The sequence below is a fragment of the Lampetra planeri genome, unplaced genomic scaffold (assembly GCF_965212315.1).
Source record: "Lampetra planeri unplaced genomic scaffold, kcLamPlan1.2.h2 scaffold_572, whole genome shotgun sequence".
NCBI classification, from domain to species: domain Eukaryota; kingdom Metazoa; phylum Chordata; class Hyperoartia; order Petromyzontiformes; family Petromyzontidae; genus Lampetra; species Lampetra planeri.
This window is the reverse complement of record NW_027615395.1, coordinates 17020-39195: the sequence shown is the minus strand read 5'-3', so window position 1 is coordinate 39195 and position 22176 is coordinate 17020. Positions and strand designations below refer to the sequence as shown.

The 22176-nt window shown below is 41.7% G+C and overlaps 1 protein-coding gene across 1 annotated transcript in view; it reads right to left on the bottom strand.

The window, feature by feature from the left end:
• Positions 1-22176, bottom strand: part of LOC144741500 (voltage-gated delayed rectifier potassium channel KCNH5) — a 31161-nt gene that overhangs the window by 5417 nt on the left and 3568 nt on the right. Inside the window, exons 4-8 of the mRNA XM_078624023.1 lie at positions 21606-21734; positions 17458-17573; positions 14024-14416; positions 8097-8254; positions 7666-7937 (exon numbers count right to left, since the gene is read on the bottom strand). Of these exons, the coding sequence (XP_078480149.1) occupies positions 7666-7937; positions 8097-8254; positions 14024-14416; positions 17458-17573; positions 21606-21734 (1068 nt within the window). The remainder of the gene's footprint in view (positions 1-7665; positions 7938-8096; positions 8255-14023; positions 14417-17457; positions 17574-21605; positions 21735-22176) is intronic.

Genomic DNA, 22176 nt, shown 5'->3' with positions numbered 1-22176 from the left:
TCTGTGTATTCATGTGAATTTATTACATTGAAAACGTCCGTATCTGTTGCACATCTTGACTACATCTTGACCTAAAATAAATGAGGCAAATCACTGATCAAACAGGGGTTTATCTGTGTGTCTTATTAATTCCTTTTTATCGAAATTGTATTTTCATGAAACTAAACAGATTTTTCTGAAATGCTTTAAGCTGTTTGCAAACATACCAGGAAAAATAAAGTATCATTCATTCTGTTGGCACAAAACCAGTTGGGGATTATGTTTTCAATTATTAATGGAACCAATGAAAACATATTCTTTGTCTTTCACAGGAATCAGAAAATGCTTTATGAAGTTGTTAATAATATATGTTCATCTGATAGTGGCAACATGTTGTTGAACATGAAGTTGAGAGGACAGACCATTAAGGCACATGACACACAAACAATCTCTGAGGTTCCACGGCTGAAGGTAACAAGGCCATCGGGGGTCTGAGAGCGTTCTCCCTGTGGACACGGGGCGGGCCACAGCAGCTCTAATGAAGTCAGGGAGGACCCCTGCAGTGAGCCGTGAGCGCTGGGAAACAATGGAACGCCACTTATGAGAGACGAGTGAGGCAGAACCGGTTGACTATCGACCAACAGTTGTAAAGTGTGGATATTATGACCAGCAGACAGGACGAGTCATTCAACCCAACTGATGAAATCAAGTCTGTTCACATCGACCACTGACTGGTATGAGGGTTTGTCATTTCTTGATTTCGGTTTGGGGGGCGTCTCATTGGGAGATTTTGTGCATAAATAAAATTATACATTTAAGTCTATGTCTATGTTGGACTAAATATATATATTTATAATTATAAATGACACTGACAGATATTATTAATGGATTCAAAGAGTGATCATCATCCTTCCATCCATCTTATCTGACTGGAAGCCTCATCCCAGTGACACTCTCCAGCTCCTCCACTATGTTCCAAGGCTAGATCGATACACAATCCATCCCAGGTGTTCCAACAGTCTGGAGCAACTCTAGCTCCAGTGAGGTGCACCTCAGCACTCCTTCCAGCACCAAGGCTCTGCAGCTCTACTCCGGCTTCCTCCGGGTGCCCTAGCTCCAACCTGCAGGGTGTAATCATCTGCCTCACTCATCAGTCACTAGCAAAGGCCTGGTACCTCAGGTGATGGAACATCTTCTGACTTCTTCTGTGTGTCACCAGCTGACTGCATCCAACACCTTTCTACTGCATCACATGTGCAGGAATTACATTGACTTTATTTACACTCTACCTTTCTACCTTATCCTCATTTTATTCTCTTTTCAATGATAAGTATTGTTTTTTTATGTCAGACACAATGAGTTGGCCCTCAGTTAGAAATGCACTGAATCCAGCTGCCTCGCCTCGGTCAAAGTCTTGATTAGTCCTCTGCCGGTCGGCTGCAGACCCCAGCCGTCCTGTGCAGGGCATTAGCATCAGGTGACAGCTGCAGCACACATTGATTGACCTTCCAGATCCTGGTTTCATCTGACTTTGGCAGCCTGGGGAGGATCTGAGTTCTCACTGACACCAGTCAGCTGGATCGAACATCTGAGGGCACCTCACACCACCTCGTGAAACGTTCTTAATATCCAGGTCCTGATAACCACCAGTCACACAAGCAGGTGGAATGGATCGTTTTTCACACTGTCAGCAGTTTAATTCAAGGAGGTTGATCTACCAGGGCTGTTTTATCCATTTATGCCATATCGACCTGCCTGCCAGCGTCACTCGCAAACACTTCAAATAAAAAATAGGGACAGATGTGTATGAGTGGGTGAGATATTCACCGTGAGGATGACCACAACTGACAAATATGAATATGAATCACTACAAACCAAAAGCCTGCAGGGAGCTGCACAGCACACGCTAAATAGATCAAACTAATATTCAATCATTTATCGCTGAGCTCCAGTGAAAGTCACCACAGGCAGGTTTGAATTTGAAACAAGGCGACACACTCATCACACATCACACAAACAAGCATTCACACACACAGACTCTATGGTACACAGTAAAAGTGCCTTCCCTAACACACAGACATATGAAATAAGATCTTCTAATACCTCCTAAGACATTTATTGTCAGTTCCATGTGGTCAAAATTTGGACCCCATTAGTATTTCAAATTCCCAGCACTGATAGGTTCAACATCGTGGCCTTCACATGCTGCTGAGGTCAGAAAGACACGCTGATGAAAGAGAATAAGACTGGGAGAGCAACGATACTTCTAGAGGACAGAACAAGGATGAACATGACAAGATCACACCCAGAGGAGAACGACAATCACAGGTGCAGTCGCCACGTCAGTCCAAGCGGTTGGTACTTCACAACTCGATGTGGGACACACAGCATATCCACAGCTATGACAGACGCTGGGCTGTGTGACATGACTGACGAAAGAAACGTCCTGGCTCTGATGGGGGGGGTTGACAGTGGGAGTACGCTATTCTTGGCTACAGTATAATTGTCATTACTGTTTGATCAGTCATCTCAAACAAATCGATTAAATCAAATCAAATGTCTGGTTTTATCCACACAAACCAAAGATATTAGTTATTAGCAAAACAGCAGCTAAGTCAGAAAACAGAAAACACCCAATCGTCCCCCCAACAGACAGTGTGAAACAATGCACTAATCAAAAGAATATAGTTACGTCATTAAGTCTATAGTTAAGTCATTTGGACTTCGACATACTCCGAAGTCCAACTGAATCAATTCTCAAATATCAAAACACATTTCTGCCTCTACGGCTGAGGTACTTCAGGCCAGACGGACAAACAACCCTTCAAATGAAAGCAGACAGTCCAGAGATTCCCAACATTTCCATCAAAGCTCTCTAACGTCAAAGCATCAGCCAAAAATAACCCAAAGAAAAGCAGAAACAGAAATCACTTCGTCCAACTATAGTTGTACAATTTGTCTTACCTTAGCTTTATTAGAATTATTCACATCGACCTAATGGTGGCAGAAATATACTTTTATGATGGGTATACAATTCTCTAGCAGAGGCCTGAAAATGGCTTAAAGAGTTAAGAAGCTTGAATCAGAGAGTTCTTTTTGGTGACTAATGAGCAAATTGTTTGATTCACTGAATGTGTGACCTACGTTCAAATTGACTGAGGTGGAATGCCGTGGGATTCAGTGAGGTCTGGCAGGAACAGCTCACCTACGGCTGAACTTTTGTGCGACGTCGTACTGAAATATGATCCAATATGAATGATAAACTGACACAAGCAGACAGTAGAGCTGACCTCCTTTCAGGAGGTGATGAGATAACGCATGGGATTTCAGGGGACCAAATACTACACGCTCAAAAAATTCTGATGATTCACAGAGAAACAAAAATACTGGGGTGAGAGAAGAGGGAGAAAGAATGACACTGGGAGGATGGGGGGGAGGGGGGGGGGCAGCTCTGGATGGATTAAAGGACTTGTGGTCACTGCTGTAAATCTCCCACCCGCGTTTCTCCTCCCTCACTCCTTCACCAATCAATGGTTTCTGTGTGTTTTTCGTTCCAAACAAATCACACTGGGTCAGCTGAGAGACCAGGGAGGGGCGATCGACACCGTTTTTATCCTTCCTTTGGTGACACAATTGTAATGTTCACCCCTTCTTTTTGTCACCACTTCTCCTTGTCTCATTCCACCGTCTGCACCTCTTGTTCAACTCCTCCCTCGCAGACCTTCCAACCATTTCAGTGGAACAAAAAATGAAGGTTTGTGTTGAAGCAGCTCCAGGCTCCTCGTTAGAGCCCTCTCACATTAAGAGTGTGTGTGTGTGTGTGTGTGTGTCCCTTTCAGCTTCCTTCCTTTCATCACACCTCTTTCTTCCTCCCGTTTCTTTCCTGCTGAGTCTGGTAAGTCTGTTCTGCTTCGGATACAGCGCCGTGAAGCCGGGGATCCTCAGGCCTAGCTGAACGCATCCTTTCACCCAGCTGAGCGCATCACTGGCGCTTCCAAATGTTTCTGAGCCCAGGTAATTCCCATAATTCCCTGTGAGCTGGAGCCTGTCAAGTGAGCCTCATACTTCCAGTCCCACTTCTTCCACCATCTCTCCTTGCTTTATTTCATTGACTTTCCTTTTCTTGATTTCTAGAGAAGACCGTCTGTAATACGTCCCATTACTTTACAGATTAACAGATTATGATTAGTTATCTGTCAAGTGATTTTCTGTCTGTCCTTGGTGAGAATTGCATTCTTCCTAACTGATGAAAAATTGATGCTTTGATTAACTCGGAGTCAAGTGTCCTTTGCTGGAGTGCCACATTGTCATATTCCTTAGATGATTAGAATTACCTGTGGAGCCATTTATTTTCTGAAAAGGTCATTTTGATTAGAGGCACGTGGAGTCGCCATCACCACGTTTCCATTTTTTTTAAACACAAGACTCGAGTGCGTTAATTAACACCAGTCTTGGAACGGTGCAGCTGACAGCTCTGCGGAGATTAAACGGCGGATAAGAGCAGCAGCTTCTTCCACCGCGGTGTGGTCTTAACAAACCTCCCCTCTGTGATCCAGGTGTTCCACTGAATTCACACCTTTTTATTCTGCAGTGCAAAAAACACTGCCAGGGAGGCTCGACAGCAGAGACCGATGCTTGTGTTTCTGACATACCTACATTTATGACCAGCAAACAACCAACACATGAACTAAAAATCCAGTGAAATTATCATTATTATCAAATTATACAATGAACTCAATAATTTCTGTTCTGTTACTATGAACAACGTACTCTGTATTGGCATTTATATATCGGTACGATGTCCCAGGGAGTTATTGTAACATCATCTAGCTGAATGTGTAAAACAAAAAACAATTTAGCTGGATCAAAAGGCAGAAGGAAGCGTAAGTATCTGAGGAAATATGAATCCAAGTTGTTTCAGTTTGACAGAAACATTCTTCTTATTTTCACACCCTTCTGGGGGGTGAAACTTTAATAGGACATCGACCATATACAGTATCTGCTAGAGATAAGCACAGTGGCCGTCATTCGTGGATTGTACCTGTAAGGGCCCCAGAGTCCCATCGAAGGCTCCGACTGATCCCTGACACTGAATCAGGGTGCACTGCCCTGCCAACAAGGATTACACATTCACTCCCAAATACCTCATTGTTCATTGGACATCTTTTCAGCATTAGATACTTTGAAGTGTCCCTTCCTTGCAGTAATGGTGACTGTGTTGAGGATGTGAAGTAGAGGTGGTAACGTGCCTCCCTGACTTTACGCTGCAGCGCTGCAGGAGCAGGATGCCTGAACAAACGCTGCGAGGAGCCTTTAGCTTTCGTATTGCTGACATTACAGATATAGAAAAAAGAACTGTGTCAGCTCACATTAAATGAGTCGTACAACTCTGTGAATGATTTAGGAAAGAATCTCACTCTAAGACAGTACAACTGCTGTTACAGTAGGTTATTCAGATGATATTAAAAAGTCATATTTCTCATCTCCAAAATATTTTTCTACTGTTTTGCTAAATGCATGAATATCATTTACCTATATCATGATTATTATACAACTATATACAGTATATTCAGACCATCTCATTCTATCAATATACCACAGATAATGTAAGAGTTGAAATTACATAATAACATTATAATAAATAATTACATTCTCATGTTCAATGAGCACAGAGGGAGGTGTTTTACCATTTTCTTTAGGTTGCAAACATACACAATGAAAGCCAGATGGAACCTAAATGGACATGACACTTTCAAATGTGCTCATGCTATTCTCTAATAGCATCTATTGAAGTGAATATAATGGGCGATTATGCTAATCGGCCTATTATGGCTGATCAAAAATGAATTACCCTGTATTATATATACAATTATTATAATTGCATGTGCGTGTGCATTCGTGTGCATCGATTTACTTTGGACCATTTGGTTGATGGTGATCTTACAGCAGCAGTGCAATAGTTCAGGAATTCCTTCCAGATGCTACTGATGGCCGCGGACACATATAACTGGTACATTCATCGTCATCTAGCTGGTAACAAAGGGGCTGTAAGACATGTGGGAGGACAGTTCGCTGAGGAGAGGAGGAGCTCCTGTCACCTCTGTGGACACCTCTGCAACATGCTTGAATGTCATCAGCATACAAATTCTTGCCATGTTTTAGACATGAGACGGCCATCACTGCACAACTCCACCCAGCCGTCTATAAAGTAGTACAGCTGATGCTTTTTACCGTCAGTATATATTCTTTGTTCATTCCTTCATTCTGCTTCATTGTTCACACCTGACAGCAAAATTGTTTCTCCTCCTCTTTACCATGGCAGTAAATGTCTTATATACAGTCTACGGGTGTGAAATGATCTGTCAGTTCAAGGGACAATGCAGAGGGATGGATGTCAATATTCCCAATTCACTAACAATTTTAACATGTCAGTGCTTCACCACCATCAGCCAATCAGGGCTCACCAGAACGGAGCTGTCCACCATTTCCCCTCCAGACATCTGCATTGCACTCTGCCTCCTTGTTGCCAACACAGTCTTAGACAAATGGCATTCAGTTTGAATTAGAGGAAGCAGAAAGGGTCGAACACACTTTGTCTCTGTCTCTGGCAGTGTGTTAACCTAAGATGAATTGAAATGACTTTAAATGTGAAATCTTATGCTGGAGTTCAAATCTGCCAAAGCCATTATTCACAATCTGACAAGCTCAAGGTGTATAACTCATCTATAACGCATTAGTGATATATAAGAACATATTTGTGATCATAGGAAACTATTCCAGTGTCATTTCATTACGTTTCACTGAAAGTACGGAACAGACTCCCGATCACGTCGTCTCAGTAGACACACAGAACCGAGCTGAAGAGCCCATGGTGGTTCTGGTTTCCCGATGAACCAAATTAGTTTGCTGTCCAGCAACCTGACAGAAAACCGACAGAAACCCAGTTCACATTAAAACGTGCTGGTCCAGAAGGAGATCCAGGTATTTTCAAAGGCTCTCACATGGCAGAAAACTGCTGCACAGGCTCACACAACAAGTTGTCTACTGCCAAATGTGTATATTAAAGATATAAAAGACTCAAGATAATTATTGGCAATGTTTCTTCTGATTCTGGAATATATCACATAAAAACTTGCAGTTTTGAAAGATAATGTTCATTTTGTAATGATGCTACCTGCAGCACAAATCAGACAACTTGTTATTATTTCTATTTATGTTCTTATCTTGACATTTACCAAGGGTATGTGATGCTAGTAATATATATATTAAATATGGTGGGGAAAGTTACTAAAGTTGATCATATTTTATTTTGTTTGTCTTGCCGCTGCATGTTTAAGGACGTTTTCATATTTTGAATTAATAAAATATGAAGTTAGTTTTAGGTTTTAGAGTTCTATGCGCTATTTGAATCAAACATTTTCTGCTGTTGAAGAAATTATACTGAAGCCGACATACACGACTATGAACGACACAGCAATCAGAAAAAAAACTGTGTTTGTTAATCCTGGAATGAGTAAAAGTTACTAATAAAGTGAATTCAAACATATGAGAGTTTAAATATGTTTGGTTTGACCTCTGTCACTTGTGAAAACTCTTGGTTTCTCAAGAGAAACACACAGGTTTTCAGTGCACGTGCTTTTCTGAAATGGGCCTCAGAAGAAAACGGAAATAGAGGTTCGTACTCACATCCCACCATCATCATGGCGACAGAGAAGATCTTCTCCCCGTCTGTGGTGGGGGCGATGTTGCCAAAGCCAATGGTTGTCAGACTGGTCATGGTGAAGTACAATGAGGTGATGTACAGAGAGTCCTTTCCGGGGCCGCCCTCCCATTGGCCAGAGCCACTAGCATTGTAGCGATACGGTGATCCAATGCTGATAGCCAGCTGGTACAGCCAGCTGTCCATCTTGATGGTGTTGGTGGCCTCGTCGATGACCTCATAGTCTCCAATACTGTACCTGTAGCAGGGAGTAGATGTACATAGTTAATACTGTTGTGGTAGAACAATCCTATGATGTCCACGCTATCTCCAACCAAGAGACAAATTTCAAATACAGAGGAGTTGTCGGCACATTCCCAGTAGTTTACATCGTGAAGGAATTATAAAAACCGTTTACCAGATGCAGGCCAGCCAGTGGGCCACGAGTCCGAACACGCAGACCAGCAAGACCAGAACTGCTGCACCATACTCCAGGTAGTGGTCCAGTTTCCGAGCGACTCGGCCCAGACGCAGAAGGCGGACCACCTTCAGGGAGCTGAACAGACTGCTGATGCCCTGAGGGGGAGGGGCATGGAAGATGAGAGGGAGAAGAGGAGGAAAGTGTTAACACAGGTCCTTTCACAGCACTGATTAAAAGAGGTGGTAAAATGAACTCTGTTACTGACTGTGTGATGCCTGTACTGCATGAAAATAATGTATTTGTGTATTTGTGCTTCAACATAACATAAAAGGCTGTGAGCTGATGTGTGTGATCGCTCTGGACTGGAAACTAACTGGAATCTCACAATGGCAGAATGTTAGTTCTTAATGTCAAACTTCAATCTAAATTAACCTATTTTGTAGAACTTGTATAACTTTGCTTTCTCTTTATCACAAACTGTCTCTGTGTGAAATGCAGAAAACTTCAATAAAATGCTCTCGACAAATTATATTTGGACCAGTCGGGTAACAAACACTCTTACTCCTCTCACACAAAATGCAATACATTCACAGCTGTCTGAATCTAGGTCCAGCTCAGCTCTGTTATGGATTCTGAGCTACAGTTGTATGAGCAGAGAAGTGGACTATGAGCAGAGAAGCCACAGGCATCAACAACGCACCGTATTTTTCACGTCAGTGCATATGAATGAGGTACTAGTTACTCTGTTTAGCAGTAGTACTGTACACATCAGTGCCACAGGGTCTAAAAGAAGACACATAGTTGCTGGCAACGTGCTTAGTGTACACAGTTGGAATTATACAGAATTACAAACGTGAATGATAAAAGATGAACCCTGAAACTCATTTTTGTCAGGATACACAGACACACACTCACACACAATCCGATTCACAGTATGATGTTTCTTTAGCATCTAAGATGTTAAAATCCTATTAAAAATTCACTTCTTAGAGTACTAGTAAAAGCTTGAGGGCAGTAATTAATTCAGTCTGAAGACACGTTGACTCAAGGAATCAATGATTGAATACTCTGAGGATACTGAACACAGACACAACACCATGGACTACCACACCTACAATGTGTTTGATTTTTTCCAAATGAGGTAGATGTGAAAGCAGAAAGACAAAGGAGATAAAGCTGCTCTGTACCTTCCATCGGCTGTTTTATTTTTTTTGTTTTTGCAGTGAGACATTACAAAATGTAGCCAGTTATCCACCTTCAGGTAGAAGTAATGAAAAAATAACCTGACGAGGCAGTTTAACAGGCCACAGCTGTCAGACATACACACTATGTAAGAAGGAGCGTTAAGTGGCGTTAATGTGTAAGATCTCACGTCCCAAAAAACAGCCAACTGAAAAAGATGTCGACAATAAACAAAAGGGATCCTCTTTAACAGCAGGATCCCCGGGCGTCAACAGTCTCTTTAACAAAGCTGAACAAGTGGATATTTACATAGAGTGGAAAAATGTTGTTCTCGTTTAAAGCACAGACAGACGCAGCCAGCAGGGCCATCCCATATGAAAGCTGTTCAGTGAAGCATCTTCTCTTCACTGCATCTGCAACTCCAGAGCATTGATATTTAGTTCCTTTACAACCCAGGTCTGCTTTACTTAATAGAGATGCAGTGTTTGTGAACAAGTCACATCTTTTGAACGTCTGTTTTAAACGAATGATGACAATCGAGTTGCAGTTGCATTTACGAGCACAGGTTTATTCTAGTTTTATTTTATAGTTTACCTGTATTATATATACCTACATAATATGAACATTTTGAGCTCACTGTCAAAACAGGGGATATGGTGTCACCTAATGGAACGTTTACAATGAAGACACAAGCCAAATTAAAGTACAATCAATATTTCAGAATAATTCCCACTGGCAGAGTATAGATACTGGAGGGATGCGTAAGTCTGAATTATTCTGAATCAAATCTTACCTTATAATTAATACCAATCATAATTTCCTTGAAACTGAATTATGCCTGTTTGAGTTGTAATAAAAGATCCAGCTCCCTTCAAAGAGCCATACTTTGTACCATACTTTGTAGTTTGTAGTAGCTTTAGTAGATCTTACATTTTTGACTGCGCTCATCTTCTGACTTCTCCTTTGAAATCGATCTATATCGTTCTATCGATCTAAATATAGCACTCAAACAATTTTGTGTTCTTGCTTGACATCTAGTTTTGACCTGAACTGTACTCAGTAGATTTTCTCCTCGCAATCTCATACGGGTGTTTCTTCTCTCTGATGCTCCAAAGCCAAGAAACCCTCCTCAGTCCTTCCTGCCTCTTTCCAGCTGCAGCGTCAAAGGTCTCTGTGGGGACTCGAGCACCTCCCATGCTCTTACGCAGATGTCGTTAAATGAAGTGGTTCCAGGAGAGAGCTGAACAAATGATAAGAGCATGACTTCCATGCAAGGCATGTAAAGTCACAGAACATACAGGAAGCACCTGTTTATCAAAAAAGCCTGACTACATGAGACGGTGTAGAGATTATATGTTCCTGGCAGGACTTGACGTCTTCAATGTGACCAGTGTTGACATTTTATAATATCTCAGCCTTTCATCGTTCCCTATACTGCAAGTGACTTCTGCATTAACAAACAGAAATCAGAAGATATGTGTTCTGATGGGTTTGCATGTAACTGTATATTTTTCTTCTTGACTGTACAAGACTGTGGTTGAAGATGTGAGGTCTGGGGCTTGATGTGTTGTTGTGTATCAGCTGTAGGTTTCATTTACACATCATTTCCAGGATGTGTGCGACAGCACTGCTTGGAATTGAGGCAGTACTAGTGTGCATAGTGTATTTGAAGTATTACTAAAGGAAGTATGCGATTTGAGACACTGCTCGAGCAACATGGCTTCCATACAGGCAGCAAAATACATGCCAGGCAGAAAGGTCAGCTTTTAATCGACCTCTTTGAGCTTTCACAGTGCATGAAGATGCACAGTGTGAGCTCGTACCAGCCCGCTGGTCTCCTTCAGGACGGCAGGTGGCTTCAGGACCCATGGGGGGCTCCTCCCTGCTAGGCCTCTCGCTCAACACAAACACACACAATGACGCCTCCCACCGCCTCTGCTGCGACCTCAGGGAGCACCAGCCTACTCCTCAGGAGCGTGTTACATCACCTCTTTTCTGCTGTTTCATAGCCTGAGTCCTTTTTGTTTGCTTGGTGTTACTGCTGACCTGTTTGTATCTTCATGTAGGCGTTCTGGGGAAAGCAACTCCAAAAAGTAAAACATCTCTTATACTTTTAAAGAATAATCTGTTGCTTTGCTGGTCAGAATCTATCTGGATCCAAACAGAACATAAGGTGGAATTACCAGGTGATATAATTGTGTATAAATAAGACAGACAAGCTAGCTTTAAGCTAATGGCTAATGATCTAGTGAAAGTCACAGGTTAAGGTCACTTCCCACTCAAATCCAAGAAACCTCAGCAGGTGTTGAACTTGCTAATTTTTTCAACTTATATAAACCTTGATACTACTACTACTTATAGGCTCATTATCCACCCTGCTTCCTAATTTAAATGTCACGTTACTCTCATATTGACCCTGATGGAGTCATCTGACAGTCTGCTGTGTCTCATACTCATACTCAGTCACAGGTCGCCGTCTGAAGAGCTGCTAGTACTGTTACTTGATGTCCAGGGGTTGGGATATGACATGTTTTACCTGAGCTTTATTTTCTGACTGCATTGTTGTATTTTCTTTAATGTTAGTCTGAAAGTGTCTTAGGTTTCCTTGTGTGAGGTTTTTCTATGTTCCAGCTCTGCCTGTTTTGCTGCTAGTTCTCTGCCATATTGATCTCTTCCATGCTGCCGTTGAACCCGTCACCCACTCAAGTTAGCCGTTTCAAGATTTCTCCGCTGATGCTGCCAGAGAGTTGTCAATCCTTATTACCAACGCCAAGGAGGTTATGTTTGTGTGCCTAATTATCCTGACTGTTAAAAAACGTATGCAATTTGTTATTTTACCAGAGATGTCTGTCAAGGAAGAACACATACATACACATACCATTTTGTAGATGAATAGGTTTTCCACACACTGCTTTGCTGCAGTCTTCAGTAACACAGCACCATTATACTGATAGTTACAGTACGTTTTCATCTGCATTCGAGTACCTTTTATTGTATTATTTACTTTGTTTCCAGCTCCCTTTGCCTCTCATTTGACCTCTTATAACATATTTTGTTTACATATTTTGATTCTCTTATTTTATTAGTCAGGATTATTTTTTTATATATATATATTTTTAAATATCCTTCCCTCCATGCTGGAAATACATTCATTGAGACACACTTTGATTTGGTGTTCACACTGAATATCTAACTCTGATTAAAAGCAATTAAGCATCTAGTATTGTGACTTTACCTTTGGCTCTCTAGTTTGACTTGTGTGCTTGAGCCTATTCCCTGTTTTACATTCTGGCACAAAATCCCCACAGATTTAATCAAGTAGATGCTAAAAAATGCTAAAAAGTAAAATAAAATAAAAAAATGACATTCGTCATGCCTTGAAACCACTCAAACCTTCCCGGCTGCTCCAGCCATCAGGTGAAATTATGATACTATTACCATTTCTCTTCACATTGCACCTTAAGCCACCCACACACTGTCCAAGTCAGCACCCATCCATTCCTCCAGCCTTTTCATATGGGAGAGCAGCAACAAAAATGTCAATTAGCAAAGAGTGGAAGAGAGAGTTGCAGGAAATTTACATGTCATTGATTTCCACTCTGGCTGTCTCCACTGCTCACTACTGTTTTATAAGCAGAAAACTGCACCGTGCGGGTTCTCCTTGAATCCAGCAGTGACCTACGGCGGAAGGATGACAAGGAGAGACACCTCCAGACACCCACTGTAGGATTCACAGGACAACAGCCCGTCACTCTAAAGAAGGGACGAGTTGGATGACAGCATGGCAACACCAAACGGGTGCAGAAAGGTGCTGGGAAGAGGTTTAAGAATATATATTCACCAGAGACAAAGGCTGAAAATAGTTATTACTGAATTAATATTGCAACCACAGCGTTGTGAAAGCATTCTGTTCACCTACAGGGACATTTCATTTCTTTGCATTGCTTATGTATTATTATTTTCTATATAATAAAATAGTTAAGTATCCCTAGAAGGACCATTGCACTTTACATGTGATAATTCAACCAAATTCAACGTTAAACTAAAGTTTCTTTCAGAAAAACTGGACACTGATTGTAATTACAGAATATATTTATGTATGCAAAGACACATAGTAGAGCGGCAAAAATAGTACTTTTAATTTAAAGAACACCAGTTAATTAATTATAGTCCGCAAACTGTAAATCAAAATATCCAACATAGGAACAACTGAAAGAATCTTTTCATATTGATTCTGGGTGTAGGGGCATGTGTTTATGTGGTAGATGTCAGCAAAAACCATATCGGCCCCTTGAATGCTGACACTGCATTATTTCTGGCATCACTGATTGACAGACAAATCAGTGGCTGGCAGCCTTTTGACACACATGATTACACACCACAAACAACGTATTGGATTAGTATACCTCAGTGTGACGTACGCCAACACACAAGGTCTCTCTTTAAAAAAAATCTTCAGCGGAGAGGGTTTACGTTAAATTGGAAGAACACTTACCAGATGGTTCTGTCCCGACACAGGGCCACACACATTCACGGTGGTTAATATAGCGGCACAAACTAATAAAGTTTCTCAAACACAGCTGGTGCTACAAGCTAACACATCTAATTGGTTATTTTGCCTTAAATCACTTAAAGAGCCTCAATCTCACATGACAGGAACATTTAAGTTAAAATCATGACCCTATGGTCGTTGTAAGTCGTGGTTTGTCGTCATATTGGCCACTAAAAGACTGCAAACATACCTCATCCACATTCTCAAAGGCATTGATGATGTCATAGGGCAGGCAGGACAGCAGGTCGATGACGAACCAGGTCTTCAGGTAGTTCATGCGGATGAGCTTGGGGTCAGAAATCACCTCCCCACCTGGCCCAACAAAGGTGGTATGGAAGTTGAGGACGATGTCCACTAAGAAGATGACGTCCACCACGCTGTCCAGCACCAACCACACAATGTTGTTCTGCTTGGTCTTGAAGGAGACGTTGTAGGGCACCATGATGGCTGTGTAGAAGGTGAGAATGAGGATGACCCAGTCCCAAGTGGTCTTAAAGGTGCAGTAGTGAAGGATTATGTGGGGGGGTGTCTTGGGTGCCTCCTGCTTGTACTGTGGGAGGATGTCTGAGTTTAGTTGTAGAACCTGAAAATGAGAAACATCAACAACCGATGACTCAGTGAAACACATCTATGCTACATACTGACTTATCATTACACTGTCCACTGTGGGATAAAACAAAGGAAATGACTCAGTGATTAACCTAAGTTCTTTGATTTTGTGCCAATGACACTTCAAACTGTCGATTATGTTCATCTTACTCTCAAACTGTTTATGAAGAGGCAGGGGAGAAAAGACCAAACTGCAGAAACAGATGAGCAATGATCACTTCTCACTCTGGAAACAGCTCTGAAACTAGATTAAAATATATCACTTCTCCTCCAGTTTTCATATACATCATCATCATCTCTTCTCTGTTGCTGTGACAAAACTGCATTATGAATAAATTTGGCTTGAAATGAGACCGAAAAGAGAAACAGAGAAGGCAGAGAAGTTGGCAAAATGAACCTCCCCCCCCACAAAAAAAATCATTATACGTTGCAGTCGGCTGCAGCCACGGAGATCGGCTTCCCCTGCTGAACACAGATGACATTAAATCCAAACTACAGTTTGAATTGTGCCTCAGGCCCCAAAGAGATCACACATCAGACATTCAACTCATTATTGTAAACTGCCTCTTATTCTATTCGCTTTCACACAAATCTGTTAAACTCTGAAATATATCGGACTGGAGCACATCCCACAACTTATGTTAGGAGAGCAGTCAGAGTACCGCTTCATCACAGTTGCAGTAATAACATCACAACACATGCCAACAGTACAAAGCAGAATACTTGCAGCCAGCTACTACTAATGTACCAAATTAAAACTAAGTCTTTATAATTTACCGTTATACCTGTGGTACTAATATACTACTGCTGTTACTATTATTATATATGAATTTGCTGCCACTAGTGCAGTGTCCATGCTACTTCACAACTGATTATTTAATACCAATACCACAGTAGTTCTTAGAGTAACATTACCAGACCAAATTTACTACTACAGCTTTCATTTGCACTATTTCTAAAACATCTGTCTTATTATTACAGTATTTTTTCACCACCAGTAAGTATTTGCAAGAATAAGCCATTTTTATCATTTTCAAGAGCAAACATTCCAACAGAAAAAACTCGTTACCTCTCTATACCTTCACACCCAGAGCCTCCAGATCTTAAGTCAGGTCCCCCAGTGTATCATGACCTCAGAAAAGTATATAGTAAGTAGTTACTTGCTTCTTGGTTCACCTCTACAAGTCGCCTCTATAATCGGTCCTATCCAGAGAGAGAAGCTGTGGCAAAATAGCAGGGGTCCCTGGCTGCTGGATGGTGGATAAAAGGACACAGGGTCAGGAGACGGTGGCTCGGAGGACAGAGGGTGTAAGGATAGAAGGTGGAAGATGAGTGTTGTGAAACACCACAATCATTGTGATATGTGATTTATAAATAAAATTGACTTGCAAATGATGTAAAACACATCCACTTGCTTCAAACACAATGCGTCCTCGACAGAAGAAGACAGCTGTGCCTTTTAGGTTGCAGATGGATCACCTGTGAAATCTGAGTGTGTCCGGGCGGCCGTCTGCCAGCCAGCGCTATCCAACACCGCAATCATTCCGACTTATTTCCATCTGTGCCTCTCCCGTCCTTCCTCTATTACAACTTTACTGGCCTGTTCACTTTTTTTTCACAGTTTCACGTACATAATAGGAAGATGAGGGAGAAAGCTACTGAGGGCGGGAAGAGCAGTGTGTTCATACAGGTGTAGTCAGGAGGATGTTTGATTTGTCTTTTACATGATTGTCCAGGAGATAATTGTTAACATAAATGCTAGTACATGCTGTGGTGTGGGCTCATTGGTCTTACAATGTGAATAAAAAGTCCCTTTTCTGAATTACTTTTTTCTTACTGCTTTACTTTTTCTCTTGTCCTTTCTCTTTGCCCATTCCTCCCCTCACCTTCATCCCCTTTACGCCCCCTGTAAGTAACATTAGGCAAAAAAAAACTCCACCTTTAAGTGAGCCTAGAATGAATGAATGAGTGTTGATTAAAAGATACACCTCACTTGAATGTTCATGAATAAAGCAAGTGGAGGAATATGCAGCAAAAGACACAATCCATCCAACTTTCCCCAGAAATCCATTTTCTAAATTTCTCAGCAGCAGCAGCAGCAATCATTCAGAGTGCCCACAGTCCCCTGCTTTTGTCTTGCACCATATATGAAATATTAATGTCACCCGCAGTCCACAGGCGCGCAGCATTCCTGGGAAGGATAAGGCCCAATCATTGTGTCAAAAACTGCACTTCTGAAGAAACTAGCAGTGTGTGTGGAGGACTCTAAACATGTGACTTCCGTTGGTGTGTGTGTGTGTGTGTGTGTGTGTGTGTGTGTGCGTGTGGTAATGTAGTGCTTAGTGCTTTGTATGATGCTTTATTTATGCAGAAATAACATAAAGCGCTGCGAGTTTCTACGGTGACATGTGCCCTGTCTTCATTTGAGCTTTGCTGAGCCCATTCACTTACAACTGTATAACTGTGATATACAGTCCAGCTATTGGCATCAAAATGTGATCTAAAGAAGAAGACGTAGTATTCAAGCTTGGTTGGAAAAATACTGCTTGGGTCGGACACGTCGTACATTTGTACATTTGGAGTTAAAGTAGTATATGTATGGATGCCAACACATTATACCATGAATGTCCATTCCTAAAATACTTATAACAGGGGTGATAACATCACGGGACAGGGGGAAAGACATGTTGGACCTTTTACCCGCTTTAGAAGCTACATCTTTTCTTGAGGGATCCCTCTTTCTGAAATTCCTGCGATTTCCTCCTGTTCCAGTTCTTCCTCACACTAACTGAGGGTTTAAGAATTGTGTGTGGACTGTAATTTGTGATGTTGGGACAAACAAATAAAACTGAATTGAACTGATAAGTAGCCATGGCACTTCTAATATTTGCTCATCATTTTTTTAGTAGGAACTGGGAAGGACCACCACTATGGTTATCATCACTTGTTTTTATAGTGCATTTTTCACATACACCTACAGTACATAATGTACATACAGTGTGTAGAGATGCTTACCTCTGCCAGTCTGGATTGCTTGTGGGTGACTTCATGTTTGCTGATGGGTGCAAGCTGTTGCAGTGAGTTGCGGTTGTTGGTGAGCGCTCGCGTCAGCCGCGCAAACTTGGTCCATCCTGCAGAAGGAGTAGAACCATAAGTCTCAATGACGCCGTCCAGACTTAAACTTGGTATGAGTCATAGCTCATTTGTCTTTGACTCTTTGTTTGAGGGTCTTTCAAGTCCTTCAAGTCATCAGGCGTCAGATGAAGCCACAAGTCATTGCTGTTGAAGTGAACGTCCACACCACGCCCACACCGCTGCACCTTTGATTAAGAAGCTTCCTCCTTCTGCAACATAAATGCTGATTGCTTACGTGTCCGTTGGACGTGTAGCTCAATAATTAATTGTCTGGGGGGTAATTTCCTCAGCATTGTGCAGGTCTCAGTGTAGATTAGACAGTGAGAGAGTGTAGGTGTTCCAACTGTGCTGCTCTAAAAATAAAATTAACACTCTGAAAAGGTGCACAACAAGGCACATCACATACAATGGCCACATATTGACACAACCTTTTGAAGGGACCATTACGAATAAAAAATAGACTTTGAAATAGCTTTTAACCCTGAAGCCACATGAAAATGCCCTTTCACTCTTTGTTGAGAAGGAGGCAACTTTAAGCTTCACTTCTCTGTGCAATGAGGTGAAACAAGCCAGACAATACACAGACCAATATATGAAGAACACAACACCAGGTTTATTATGAGCCCCAATAACACATCTGCCCTCAAGGAAAACTCTGTAGCAGCTGTAGTGCATCTTCGGCTTCTATCATCAGACTTTCTATATGCTAAAACTTTGGCTCTGAGCACCAATAGATAATAAGCCCTGACGCTTTGAGCCAACATTTTTCAATAACAGTCCTGATGGTAAATTGCTGCAGTAGAGATTGCATAACTGATATATTGTAGAGTATATTGTTAGCTATTGAAAAGTTTTGTAAAGACCAGGATCCAAGGCGATGTCTGCCAATGAACCTACTCCTCTCCAATTGCATTTCCTTCTATTTCACACAGCAGTGGAGGAAACTGTATCTCTGGAAAGGTTCTATAAAGCCTTACGCCATCAACTGGGGGCCCCACGGAAGCTTCCAGTCCGGTCCGACATTGTAAAGACAAACAACTATAGTAACGACCCTCTGCAGGTATGAAGGCAATGGACGACGTGTCACAGCCGTTATTGGTAAACACCTGCGAACGTTACAGTCACAGCAGCACACGTTTGGTAACGATAACGTTCATTGGGGGAAGGAGCCACTCCACCCAACGCAAACAGCAGTGAGCGGCTACAGGTTGTAGTGTGTGTGGGCGCATGGTATTCCCAATTTTCTGTAGAGAACACACATTGTTTGACTAAACAGTTCTGCTTTGAAGGACATTTCTGTCAACTTTACTTGTTTTTAATTATCTGTCTGTTGATGGTAGAGCTGATTACAAAGTGAAGTAAAACCAAATATGGTCATATGTTGAACATATGTTGTTATCTAATAACAGTAAATGAATGTGCCATTGTGCCACTGTGTACCAACGCGACACCTGTTGCCATGAATAATTGGAACACATTCCACATTAGCGGATCATACAGACGTTGCACAAAACAAAACTTTTCGTTATGGAAAATTAGGTGAATAGGGGGTTTGGATGAATGGACAGATGCATAGCAAGAGATAAACATATCAGTTTCAATTCATTCACTCATTCAATTCAATTTATTTCAATTGTACTTTGAAACTGTGGAAAAAGTATACTTCACACTCTTATGTACTTTTCTTGTCAAGTCTACATGCTGACTTGACTTTTACAGTACATGTAGCAAATGTGTTAAGTGCTTCTTTTATACAAGCAGTGGAGGTTGCATAAGTCACTACTGTATGCATGTGTTACAGACTGGAACTTTGCCCTAATGCGCTGCAGAATAATGGAGAACTATTGGCATGGAAAGCCAGCAAATGTGTCCCTTTTCAGACTCAGCACCACTTTCATCATGATGGAAAATGGAGGAAATTGTTGTTATATAAATATGTACTGACAGCTTACAGGCCTCTACATGATGGGCGGAAAGAATCCTGCAGAGAATGACGGAAAACTGCAGCAAAAGAGCTTCTTTTACAACAGAGTTTGTCCTATGATCACTCTGAAAAATGCAATAAGACTTAACAAAGATCACCAGATGTGTATGCACCACCAAAATAAAGCCTTAAATGAGATTTGATCAACATGAACCCCGCAGACAAAGCGACTTCTTTCTCACATCCATTTATGTTGTGAAATATACAGTGCTGGTGTTCATTATAAGCCCAGCTTCGCTAGCAAAGACAGAGGTCAATGGGTCAATATAGTAGGATGATACTGTAGGAACCTGTATTATTCATCCCATATCGGTCCGATTAACACCAACGTTAAACACCAATGGTTCTCAAATACGATATCAGACCAACCTCTCTCTGTCTCTCTCTCCCTCCTTCAGCACTCATCCTGATCAGTGTTCTGCTCAGAGATCTTTCACCTCAGGGTGGTCAACATAATACAGTTGAGCCATCAGTGCTACTTTCTTGGTGACAAGTGGTTGAAGAAGTCTGCATACTGTGTCTAAGGATTTATACATGCAGATGTCATGATGGTCCACAGAAAAAACATAATCATCCACCATTTTTAATGTGTATCATTGTTGTTTCTCACATCAGTGCTGCTTCATGATCTCTTACTAGAACCAGTTTCATCCCAAATGTTCAGGATTCACTGACATCATGAAACTTCTCACATGCAGATGAATGAAGTCCACATGTTCATACACACGAATGTGTAACAACAATGAGGAACATCAAGCCAGCGCTGTTCCTCCATGTCAGGGACAGACATCTACATCCGACCAGGAACTCTCTTCCGTTCACCTGATGCTGACGTGTTGTGGCGTGCTGTTGGAGCAGACGAAGCTGCTGGTGATTCCTGCTCCGCAGCACCACTGAACTCAGCTGACTAAGTCTGCAGGGACAAATCAGCTGCTTCCACCCCTCTATTGGCCAGGCGGGTTCAACTTGAGCCTCGGTACATTTGTCTGAGACACAGTAGAGTAATTCTGCACACACCCTGAAACAAGTTGCACTGTTCACAAATACTGGCTTCAGTCTGCCTGTCAGTGACAAAGTGATTTGAATGTTATTAGGTGAAACACGGACCTTCTGCTTGGCTGTTATCTTATATTACAGCTCATCTCTCAGAAATACTTAGGAATCCCTCTCCAGAGTCCCCCAGGGCTCAGTTCTGGGGTCTATGTCATTCCGACTTTGGACCAATCCCTGAGCCATGTGATCTCATTTTACAAGGGAGACACTCGGCATCGACCTCTTTTAAACCTCTGAATGTTCTCTGAGCAGTTTCCAAACTGTGAACATGTGAAATAAATCAGTTTGTCATACTGACAGCAGCAGCTAATTCACAAGGACGTCACCGTGACATTGTCAGTTTCTCCCAAGCTCTAATTGCATGCGCATCCCGTGTTCTGCATGTGTCCTTAAGCATGCAAACATGACAATCAGCGAAGGCCGCTGCAGCAGGAGGTGGTGGCGGATGCTCATCATGACATGTCTGTGCACACACGTGTTTTAATGTGTATACATTAAAAGGAGACTGGATGGCTGAGGGGGGAACCTTGTCAAAGGGCAAACACACCCGCTCAGCAGCACCGACAACGACACCTGAGGCGGGAAGCTGACACTGTGCATCAGTCAGGGCACAGAGGACAACACAGACGCCCACATCTCCTGTGATTCCTGACAGCATCACAACCTCCTCCAACACAACCCGACAGCTCGAGACATTCCTGCATCACAGCCAAACTACACGCTTTGCCACAGCTAAGGAGAAGCAAAAAAGGAAAAAGGGTTTCCAACAAGAGAGAAGTTCCACTAAGTTGCACTGGGACAAAAAGGAAGAAGAAGAAGTCAATTCAAAAAGCAACATAGAAGTCGCAAGAATACAAAGGAACAGCAACACATGTCTCATAGCAGCAGCATTCTCTGAAATTCTTCATACAATCTAAGAATAAATACAGCCATTTCCTCAAAATATATTCTAAAGAGAGATTGTTGGCAGCATGGTGGAGAAAATACTCACCTTTGGTGGTTTCATCTTCAATGGGCTGCTTAAAGAGTGTGATGTCTTTAAAAGTGCAGAGGAACAGAACCACCTTGTCATTCTCATTCCTAATGGGAGCTACTTGCATGTAGAACCAGACTGGACTTCCTGCAGACACATAAAATATTAAACTTTGGGCTGAAAAGTCCATTCTTATTTTATTTCATCATTCAGATGGTTCAGATGTTTTGAGTTGAATTATGTATGTATGTATGTGTGTGTGTGTATATATATATGATCAGCACAAATTTACATCAATTGAACTCAAAACATTTGAACCATATGAATTTATTATATTATAATTTATGATAATATACATTTATTTTCTTTTAAGTTGAAAATCTGCTGAGTAGTTGTTGGTTTTTGTTATTGTCTTTTTTCAGGAATTCTGTCACTGAACATACCAAGTACCAAACCAAATAACTATTCTCTTTTGCAGAGCTATGAATGAAACTGACAAACTGATTTACACAAGACAAACAATGACAACAAATAGTGAAAGGAAAGAAGGAGCACATGCATATGTTACAAGATCTCCATGGCTGTTACC